Source organism: Labeo rohita, unplaced genomic scaffold (genome assembly GCF_022985175.1).
Source record: "Labeo rohita strain BAU-BD-2019 unplaced genomic scaffold, IGBB_LRoh.1.0 scaffold_1160, whole genome shotgun sequence".
Classification (NCBI taxonomy): Eukaryota; Metazoa; Chordata; class Actinopteri; order Cypriniformes; family Cyprinidae; genus Labeo; species Labeo rohita.
The window spans coordinates 1-11,543 of NW_026127297.1; the positions used below are offsets into that span (position 1 = coordinate 1).

At 35.3% G+C, this 11,543-nt stretch overlaps 1 protein-coding gene and 1 long non-coding RNA gene across 5 annotated transcripts; both read left to right on the plus strand.

Annotated features, from left to right (window-relative positions):
- Positions 1-6: 6 nt before the first annotated feature.
- On the plus strand, positions 7-2,624 carry LOC127157687 (uncharacterized). Its single transcript, XR_007825971.1, has 4 exons — positions 7-134; positions 1,322-1,388; positions 1,568-1,606; positions 2,050-2,624. It is a non-coding gene; the product is annotated as an uncharacterized LOC127157687 (long non-coding RNA).
- An 11-nt stretch (positions 2,625-2,635) lies between these two features.
- On the plus strand, positions 2,636-10,313 carry LOC127157686 (low affinity immunoglobulin gamma Fc region receptor II-a). 4 transcript variants are annotated; one of them, XM_051100945.1, is made up of 7 exons: positions 2,636-3,004; positions 3,505-5,547; positions 8,452-8,487; positions 8,909-9,148; positions 9,263-9,535; positions 9,804-9,920; positions 10,009-10,313. In XM_051100945.1, exons 2-7 carry the CDS (start codon positions 5,517-5,519, stop codon positions 10,050-10,052), a joined length of 741 nt encoding a protein of 246 aa, XP_050956902.1. In that variant the 5' UTR covers positions 2,636-3,004; positions 3,505-5,516; the 3' UTR covers positions 10,053-10,313. The 4 variants fall into 4 exon arrangements, 3 of the variants coding, with proteins under 3 accessions (XP_050956902.1, XP_050956901.1, XP_050956903.1); XM_051100944.1 differs by having other exon boundaries at positions 3,525-5,547; XM_051100946.1 differs by having other exon boundaries at positions 3,528-5,547.
- The last annotated feature ends 1,230 nt before the right edge of the window (positions 10,314-11,543 follow it).

Genomic DNA, 11,543 nt, shown 5'->3' on the forward strand with positions numbered 1-11,543 from the left:
ACCAGCATATACTGTTTTTTTCAACAGGGTTTCACTCTATCTGGAAGATCATACAGTCATCCCATCAGGATATTGAAATATGAATAAAACAATGATTGGATGAACATTACACAGTGAAAGATATTTTGTCGCATGTGAGTCATGTAGCACAACAACAGAGTAGCAGGTTTTGTCACTGCACTAGTGAAACAAGATAACATCCCAGGTCAGACTTGTCTGTCTATCAGGGCACAATCACATGACACATGACGAGTCACATAACTTAGAAGGAAATGGGGAAATGTGGGAATATGCTGATGAAAGGAGTAACTTTTCCTTTTCCATCTGTGTTATAGTTCCTGTTAGGTGAACACATGCTTGGCCTAAACAGCAGCTCTAATTCACTTTGAGGGAAAACTGATGTAAATAAATATAATTCTGATATATACACTTTTTTGCATTTAATTTAATGTATAGGATTTGTACATGATTCACTGATTTGATAAAATGAGACTGCTTATCTTTATCTTTACATTTGGTAGTATTTTGACAAGCAGGTCTCTTTTCTTTTAATATACTAAAGCAGATGCAATATTTGAGTTGTTTTATAATTAAACAACTAAATAAAATTAACTGTTGTTTTAATTAATTCACCTACTAACTGATTGTTATGTGAGATCCATATGTTCATGTAACAGCTTTCAGTTTCACTTTTTTGTGTCATAAGACAACAGATGAACTTTTAAAGTAATTTATTAAAATTATTTCAATATCTGGAAGAGTTTGTGTATATGGGAACATATTATCAACAAAGGGATTTCTGATATCAATTATTGCAGTCATTTATTGGTTTTATCAGTACTGATTTACATATCTGCCTTCCTGGAAAATCCTCTCAGTTGCCACTTCTGATGGACAAATAATAACAGGCTACTTTTAAAAACAGGTATCAAAAACTTGATGTTTCCACCTCCATTTTAGTATGACATACTGAATTGTTCATAGTAAGTAGTACATTAGCCTGAAGGACTTGATTAGTTGGAAATCAGGTTGTGTTTTTCAATTTTAGGGCAGGGGTGTGCATCTAAAGCCCTGCAGAGTTTTGTTCCAACCTTGCTTCAACACACATACTATGCAGTTTTCAATTAAGCCTGAAGGACTTGATTAGTTGGATCAGGTGTGTTTAATTAGGGTTGCATCTAAACTCTGCAGGGCTGCGGCCCTCCAGGACTGGAGTTTGGCACCCCTGTTTTAGGGTCTTTAGGTTTTTATACTGGTTGTTGGACTAAAGAAATATTCTGTCATTTCTAAAATCCTTTATTTTTGTCCACTTATTCATTAGGAAGGTAATAAACTGAAGCTATTAAGACTTTCCCTGGCTGAAACATAAAAAATGGGTTCTAGTGCATGTAAGTTGTGTTATAAATAAATACACAGATTTTACCACTTTAGAACAATAAAGTAATTATTATCAGTGAATATTTTCTTATTAATGTTTGATATGATTGTGTATATGATTTTTTTTTTTTATATTTTTTTTTAAGTTTTGTTTTTAAAAGTTTTATAACTGATTGTTTTTCTGATTTAGCACAAGAGGACCAAGAGCCCTTGTTAGAACATGATGAAGGTAAGAGCAGGGACATCTGTGTATTTATGTATATTATAAATGTTATTTTAGAAATGTGTATTTGTTTGTTTATTATAAGTAATGTGTTAGCAATTATGACAACCAGACTTATTGTGAATCTCATTGCAATTTATTTTGATTTGTATATTGTAATAAATATGAAAATGTGGTAAAAATATGGTAGACTAATGAAAAAATTATAAAAATATATGTTTATACTGTATTTGTATATTAACTATCAAGATATTACTTATAAATGCACTTCCAAGTTCTTTAGATCAGCATTATTGTTATAATGAAATGAGCATTACAAATCAGTATAGGTGTCAGCATAGATTCAGTCATATCATATTGGCCAGTGTAATATAAACAAATATTACTGAGTGCACTTTTAAAATATATTTCAATTTCTTTTTATTTAACTAAACATTTACATTTTTCAGAAATTGAGCCTATTTTTGAGGAACTTAAACTTGTGCTGATTGGAAGTCATGGTGCTGGGAAAAACACTATTGCTAATGCCATCCTCAAGGAAAAGGTTTTCACCTTCTGGACATTTTATAAAGTGTCCACATGAAGGAGACTCGTAGAGTATCAGGAACACAGATTCATTTGGCTCGCACCCCAGGCTGGAGAGGAGACTTGAGTCGATCAGAGAAAACAAAATGTGAAATTGTTCACTGTGTGCAGTCTTTATACAATTCTGGACCTCACGCAGTCATCTTGGCTCTTAAAGTGAACTCAGTGCTGTCAGAGTCAAACATCAGCACCCTAGAGAGTCTGCTTACTGTTCAGCTGTGGGAACATACCATAGTGCTGTTCACACATGGAGAAAAACTGGGAGGTTATACCATTGAGGATTATATTAGATGTCAGAAGCTTCAACCTTTAATCAGAAATGTGGAGAAAGATATTTTGTGATCCGCAACAATGACAGCAACCAGATTATTGAGATAATTGAAAAGCTCATTGTCAGGAAGAATTCAGCAAGTTGTTTTAAACTTACTGCTCAGACAGAGGATAAAAATGTAAACTTGATGAAAAAGCTACTCGATTCAAAGGATGCAGAGATAAGGAAACTTGAAAACATAGTTCAAGAAAAAGAAAGGGAGATAGAGAGGTTACAATCAGGATACTCAAGAACTCAAGATCTTGACCAGTCTGCTCTACACAGAAGAATAGCTGAATTGGAAGAAATGTTAAAGGAAAGGGATGCAAAGATTGACGGACTGCAAAAAGAGTTACAAATTCTGCAACAAAAAGCTATAGACTGGAAAAATCATGAGGATCAGAGTGCAACTGTACATGCAGAGTATTGTAGTGAACTCGGTCAAGATGGCTCAGTGATGGCCATAAGTAGCCAGACCGAAATACCATTACATGCGTTTCCTTCAAAAGGTTAGTATTAAAATAATTTATTTACAGTTAAATTTTGATCAATTCATTCAGCACAGGTAGTGAAGAAATTCCTTAAGCCACCTTTTTTCACTATTTCTGCAATCAGCAGAATTTTTGAAACATTTACATTTTTGTGGCAAGACTGTATGCAGCCACCAGATCGAATGTGATGTGTTTAAGTCAAAGAATGAGCTCAATGAAGTGAAAATTGCCAGTATCTTTCCACAGAAACATTATTCTTTAAACACTATTTGTGTAAAATTGGCAGTTAAAAATAATTATCTCCGAAATAATTAGTTATTCATAGTTAAATAATCAAGTTCATTAGCTATAGAAAATCTACAATCTTTATCTTTTAGCGGCCATTTGTTTTATGTGGATATGTTTCTACATTCATTATTCAGTTTTATATTTAAATAAAACTGTATTTTATTTTTATACAATTTATTTGTACAGAATTATTAGGGACTGAAATGCAGTGAATAAATATATCATTTCAGCTCATCTGATCACATTTCAGCAGGCTCAGCCTCACACAACTGGAGAGACACCCTTCTTAAGATCTTGGAAAAGCTGACTCAAGATGAACTGAAGAAAATGAAATATTACATGTGTAATGACGAATACAGCATACCCATGGGCTCATTGGAGGACAAGGACAGAGTTGACCTAGCACGCCTAATACTGACAAAATGGGGTACACGACAGTCAGTGCTGAAAACACGAGACCTCATAAAGAAAATCCCTCATAATGACGATGATATGATACAACTGTTTGAACCTTTCTTGATGAGCATTGGTGAGACATGGTGATCATTTGCTAGTTATTTCCTTCTAAGAACCAGCTCTTCATTATTTTACTACGGTTTTCGTAGTCAGACCATAAAAGAACCATACCTGGTCTCCCAGAGAACCTTTCAGTGAATAGTTTTTTATAAGAATTTTTTTTTTTAAACTGTAAAGAAACTTTTGTGAAATTAAAAGATTTTATGAATCTTAGATGATCTTCATGAAATAAGTCAATAATTAACCTTTTTAACCAGTATTTAAGTATCCATAAAACAGATTTCATAGGTATGGAATTTACCAAACAATTCCTGTATATGACATGACATTCAGGTTATTATCATGGAGCAGATGTAGGTGGTGTTTTCTTTTTTAAGATATTAAAAAGCTTAAGCTTAATGAAGTGTAAGGTTTTGTTCACGACACTTACTGTGTAGGTAAATTATTACTCATATTATAACATCATACTCTTAGCAAATGAACATTAGAAATGTAATTTTATATAACATTTTATTTGTTTTCTGACTACTTTATTTTGTTAATTAATAATCGTAATACAAAGATCGACAACAACTATTGACAACATATTAGGTTGAGTTGTCATTTTATGAGATTCAAGTCAATTCAAGTCAAGTCAAGTCAAGTCACCATTATTTCTATACCGCTTTTAACAATACATAATTGTGACAAAGCGGCTGTACAGTATTAAATAGGAAATAGTGCATCAATAATGCAAAACGGCAGCAGTAAACACTCAATTTTCAGGTAAAGGCAGTTCATCATTGGATTCAATGATGTCATCATCTTGCATGTTCCTTTAAATGCTAATGAGCTCTGCTCACCCCGCCCCTCTCTCTTTTGTGGGGTGACGAGCTGGTCTGTTTACTTTTGCTGCGTTTAGCTATGAAACTTTAGAAAATTTAGAAAGGCGATTTGCAAAGATGCATAAAAACCCTTATAGTCACTTCTGCTGTATAGGTGAAGCGGCACCACGAATGATTCGCATTTATGTAGATCGCCAGGTGCATTTCTTTCAAAAACTAAAGTAACATTAATCTTCTGCATCTTCAGCGGCTCAGATGTCAGGAGTAAAATGATGATGCTATGGTCATTATTACATCCAACAACAGAACACCTCAATCGCTCAATCGGAGACATTCTTGTCTTCTCCTGCACCGGAGTAGACACAATGGCCGTCGGAGTCAGACTGTTCACAGCTCAGTCAGGGCAGGTCTAAAGTAAAACGTCATGTCAATCAACGAGAGAGGCCTCTGTTGGTGTGACGTCACACTGACAAGAAGCTTAGAATGGTTTGATTTGAAAAAGGGGACATTACTTATAAAGATGACAAAAATACCACTGGGTGGATTTTTATCATAATAGGGTGACTGTGTACACACATAGCCAACACACATTTATGTTCAAACTACATGTAAAAGCGAGTTTTGCATCCGATGACCCCTTTAAAGCATCATCTACATGTTTTTAGCAAGCCAGAGATGACCACTATTCTTCTATTGTATGTGTGTCTTTCAATTAGAACATTTTACAATATCGTTTGATATTTTTCAGCACATTCTTTCCATTCTATCATAGTTTAGTTAAATTTAATCAAATATCTATTTGTATTAAATATTTCCAAGTTCTCTTTTTTCTTTATGTGTTTGCACAAGAAATGTCTATTGCACAGCCTGTGTGTTTGACAGTGTGTCATAAATAGATCAGTATGGAGCTCAGTCTGCTTCCTCTAATACTCCGTGAGTATCATTTTCTCATTTATGCACTATTTTTGCATGTTGTATAACGATATAGTGAATCAAGGTTCATTTGTAGTATATTTAAGCTCACCTTTTTCATGTTATCTGTGTTATTAGCTCATGCTATCTGTGTGTGAAGATGAAATACTCTCTGATGTGCTGTAGATGATTGAGACCAGTGTATTGATTATTACTATGATTCTTTACTCGGTTTAAGGTTTGCAATGGTTCATGGCTTCAGTCGGACAAGCATGTTCTGAAACCCTGTTTTGTTTGTTTTTTTGGTCACAGTTACTTCAGTAGTTCTTAGATCTATGTGTAGAACACCAACAGTTTATTTGTGGGACTCAATGCTCAGACTGTTCATTTTGATGTCAAGTTTTGTTGTTCTGGAAAGTCCTTGAATTGGTAAATAGATCAGCATATTATTTCACCATAGATAATACTGTGAGACTTGAGGTCCTACAGTAACGCAAACTCTGACCAGCAATGTACACTGTTAGACATTTCAAAGGGTTTTTACAGTAACTTACTGGCAACACTGTTGCCAGTAAGTTACTGTAATTAGAATTTACAGTAGCAAACCGTATTTAATTTACAGTTGCAAACTGTAGCTGTTTTACAGCCAAATACTATTAAAAAGATCAGATTCAACAGTATACTACTGTACTGTACTGAAACAAGTAGAAGAAAGGGTACACTTTTAAAAGGCAAACCCCACAAAGAATACACAAACTTCTCAAAACCATAGTTGTTCTCTTACCATGAACTGTCAGTCTCAGTGTGGTTGGCATGCTCATGTCTTTCTTGATGCTTCACTGCAGTTGCCTTTAAAACACAAACACAACAAAATGCAGTAAATCTTAAATTCCATTAATAATTATAACAAACTAATTCTAAAACTAGAAATACAGCTAACAGTTAGCTATATAACTTGTCTAACCTAGCTAACATAATAGGCTACTGGCCAACATTATACTAACACCTGAACAAAATTTCTCATTAGTTAACCTAATGTTAATATAGGATAAGTGTTGCTTGTTGAAATTATTTTAATTCAGTAACTTAATTAAATAAGCTGACAAAAACCGTTTGAAACGACATGTTGACGGGTAACGTTAAATATTGCTATGTTAAACTGGTGTGCAAAAATCTGACAAACACTCAGACAAACGTATATATATTTTTACCTTACTTGCTGGTCTTAATCTCTCGTAAATTGCATCGACACACAGCGCGGATGTTGTCCGGAACTCCTCCGCTCTCGCGGGTTCATCCCCGGGCAAACGCCGCGACTCTGCCCGCTGCTTCAGCGTCTTCCTCGGACACGAGTAGCGCGGCGCAGCGCGACTCGACAAAAGAAGACAATATAGAACTCATGAAATATACAATCTACAGTGGATGCTTACAGTACAGTAATGCCCCGGTATATTTCTGACTTACAGATGTACTTCAAGCGCTCGCGCTATGTCTGACATGAAAGACAAACGGATTTTCCAGTCATTAAAAGCGATGCAACACATCCAGTGTGGTCCGTCCCAAGCTGTTGCGGCGTTGTAGACACTGTGTAGGGCAAATCTTGTCAATCCAAATATAATAAATGAGGAAAATAAAACGACCTCAATAGAACGCCGCCAATGAGAACGTTACAGCAAATACAGTAGTATACTGCAATTTTAAAAAATACAGTAAGTCTCTGTGTTTGGGGTCTGACGACACAGAAAATTCCCATAATGCAATGGTTATTACAGTTATTTACTGCAAAGGGAATGTGCAGTATTATACTGGGTGATATACAGTTAATAACTGTAGAAATTACAGAAATGTCTAACAGCGTAACTGACCACAATGATGCCATTTCCCATAATAAGAACTGATGACACATAAAATAAGATCTGCATTCAGTCTGACTTACTGACTTATGACTTATACCCCGGCTTCACAGACGAGGCTAAGGCTTGGTCCCATCTAAAATGTAAGTCTGAGCTGTTAGCATCTCAAGATGCTTACCAGTAATGTTTTTTCTAAAGCATGTTTCTAAAAATTACTTAAATGTCCTAATTGAACTATATGGCCTAATCCTGGTTTAGTCTAAGCCCTGTCTGTGAAACCAGGCCACTGACTTATTATTGACTTAATTTGTATTATGACAGCATACAAATGCATAAATGTTTTCTTCACCCTTCCTCTGTTACCTCAAACTTTCCATTTGTTATTAACCACTACCCAGAGAGCTCTGAAGGAAAAGAGAATCATAGGGTCCTATTTCAATGATCTAATCATATGGTCTTGAAATGCTTGATGCAGGTGCATTTAGGGTGTGTCCGAATCCACTTTTGCAAGTCTAACAAGGAAAAAAAAGTCAGCGTATCAAATAATGGAATACAAACGGCCGATAACCTGTGTGATAGTGCCTGAACACAACTCGTTTTCACACCAGCACGCCCATTGGCAAACCGATGGGTGCAAGTGCATTTGCTATGTAAACAACGTGGCGCTGGACGTGAAAATGATAACTGCGGTACCAAAAAATACTTGCGTTTTGCCTGGCGTTGCATTGCGCCGGGTGCATGATAGGGCCAATAGAGTTGAGCAATTTCTGCTTTGCTATAAACAGAATCAGTTATTTCATTACTGCTGCATTATATACTGCTTACTTATAAGCAGAAGTGCTCAGTGCTTTTATCAGAAACAATTTGCTATGTCTCACAGAAACATATACACAATTTTAAGCAAACTAGTAATGAGTTTTAATTTAGGTTTTCATCTCATAATCAGTTTAAACTGTTAACACTTGGTATCCAAGTATGAAAATCAATGTGGAATTTCAAAATAATGTTTTGATAGATATTCAGATAGTTCTAAAACAACATTTATAAATAAATGTGATTTGTTTCTTTTTAGTGCTGATTTCAGACATCCACCCTGGACAAACTCAAGGTGATTTCTATATATTTCTTCATTTCTTCACACAGTTAACAGTGTAACTGCAGGAAGTGTTTACAGTGTCTAGACTCGCAGTAGTAGATCAGATGAATCTAAGCAAGCTTCAATAAACAATGTGATTTCAATCTCTTCTAATTCCTACCAACTTTTATTAGATTAAATGGCATTAGAGAATGTCTACTTTGAGCATTTGTAAATAAACTGATTAAAAAGATTTTGGAGCTTGTGATTTGTATCCTCATGCACCTTGATTATGAAAATTTTATATTTATATGAACCTACTAAGTTAAATGAACTTATTAAGAATCACATATTCATAATGCCTGAAGGTGAAGGATAAAGAAAAGTTATAAGTAGTGAAATACAATTACTGACTGAAGATTTAACTCAAGATTGTATCGTGAAATATTTACAGCCAAACCCAAAATAACTGTAAAGCCCCAGAGTTCAGTGTTCACTGGAGACACAGTTACTCTGAGCTGTGATGTAGGACTGTCGACTGGACAGAAGATTATCTGGTACAAAGACATTGATAGAACAGCTGGTTTTGAAACACAAACACTGAGAGATGTGAACGTCTCTGATGGAGGAAAATATGCATGTGCTGAAATAGGAAAGACAACAGTCAGCCAAGCACTTGTGCTGGCAGTAAGAGGTAAGAGCTAATTTTACAGGCCAATCTGATTTTCAGTTTACTATACAATTATGAAAATGAACAGCATCTATCAACAGTATAAGAGTGCTGTCTGTTAAATTACATTTTTCACAGAGAGACCCAAGCCTGTAGTGCGTGTTCATCCTGATGGACGTGTGTTCAAAGGACAGACAGTCACTCTCACATGTGACATACAGGAAACAGACGTCAGCAGCTGGAACTACAGCTGGAAAAAAGATGATTCAGTGATTCATGTCAGTCAATCACAGGTATACAGAATCAGTTCTGTTCATGAATCTCACACAGGTCATTACAGCTGTACTGGAAACGAGACGCAAGGATCAAGATACTCACACATCAGTGATAAAGTTACACTGTCCGTATCAGGTGAGTGTGAGAATCTCAACTTCACATCAATATGACTACATTCAGACACAAATCTACTTTTGATCAATGGCAAAATATATATATATATTTTTTTACATTTTTATACTTTTACAAAACAGCAAGAGCCAATAAAACTCTAAAATTTTATGTGCAATAAATTGATTCATTTTAAAATACATTAATTACATTACATTAATTTTATCACGGGTAAGAAAATCTAAGTTTTGATTATCATGAAATTGTTCAGTTGTGTTCTTTTTTTTTTCAGGTTCAGACGGTCAATTGCCAATTCTTTCAGTCTTCAAACTGGTCAGTTTTCTACTGGCAGCTTCTCTATATCTGCTAGTGACCATCATACTGGGAGTCAAATGCTACAGAGCCCATGGTGAGATCTCTCTCTTCCTTATCTGGTCTTCTATGGCTTTATCCTGATCATAATTAAAATATCACTTATTCCATTTTGTGTTTTACAGTTCAGAATGATGAAATTGATCAGTATGCTGTTATAGAGAAGTAAAAACCTGCAGCTTCCTTTTACGTCATCTGTTGATTTTTTCCCCCCTCTGTTTTTCTGTTTTTAATATGTTGAGGCTAATTGTCAAATGATTATCTTTATTATTGTTTTCTGAAAATATTTTTGTACTTTATATATTCAGACCAACTCTTGTGGAGTCTTTTGAATTTTTGCTATTTTTAACTTGTTGATATTTTTTATGAATCTTCAACAAACTGTGGATAATATCTCTAAATAAATCTTAAAATACATCACTGATATGCAGTGTTGGGGAAGTGAATTAAAAATCTTAAACAAGTTTACGGAGTGCTTGTGCAGGTTATTGCTGTTATTTTTTTTCATGCCAGTATAGTTATTTTAATGCTATTGATTTTTGAGAATATTATAAATCCAAAGTAATGTGAGTATTTGTCAAAACAGTCTGCCATAAGCACACAACTAGCGTATTTGAGCAGACGGCTCTAAGGTGACTGAAACCCTGCAGCCTTTTAGCCATTGAAAAAGAAGCTGGGTAATTCCAAATCTGTAATTTCTAGAATATTGCAGCTTTACAATGACACCAATACATTCAAGTTCCATAAAAAAGGCTGGTCATGCACGTAAGACAAATGCACAAGAGGACAGGATAATGCAAGACTCTCAAAGGGGAATTGGTTTAACGGCTCAGTTCTCAATATGTTTAAGAGAAGTCAGATTAACCAAGCCGCAGTGACCAAGCCTCTCACCAGTGAGGGGAATGCAGCGTAAATGCAAATGTTTATCAGAACCTCCCTCAACAACATGCACCTCCTTCCCTCTCGCAATCAGCCTGCAATTTTCATGCGAGACAATGTCCCAGTCACATTGCAAAACTGGTAACGCAGTTTCTTGAAGCAAAAACTGTAGAAATAATGTTAATGTTATGGATGAACATTGCAGTGGAGTAGGAGATCCAACTGCAGGCTTTCACACAGAGCAAAGTCAAAACAGGCAGGGTCAAACACCAGCAGACAACAGTATCCAGGGCAAGACAAAGTGGTAAATCCAAAAACAAGCAATGGTCAGGGCAGGCAGCAAACGTTCACAAAACACAAGAACATAGTCCAGGATCAAAAACACAGTCAAGGAAAGAGCAAGGAAAGACTACTCCAAAAGACAAGGAAAAGTATCATTCGGTAATGTCTGCAATGATTTCGCAATGAGTGTGGTCAAGGGCACTCCAGCTGGTGATTGTAACAGTTACATTTGTTTAGAGCATTTTTAAACCTATTTAAATAACTACAAGTCAAACTGCAATACCAAACAGAGCCACACGGAGATGCCGATAGATCTCTATACCTGAGTGTATATAGGAGTCATTCTATAATTAGGGGTACATGTCATGTTCATGGACTCTGTTATCAATTTTACTAACTTTTCACTTCAAGCAATGATCACTTTTATATCAGTGGACATTTCTAATTCATTTAAAGGGGTTTATAACATACTTTGGTTAAAATTTCTCAATGACAGTGG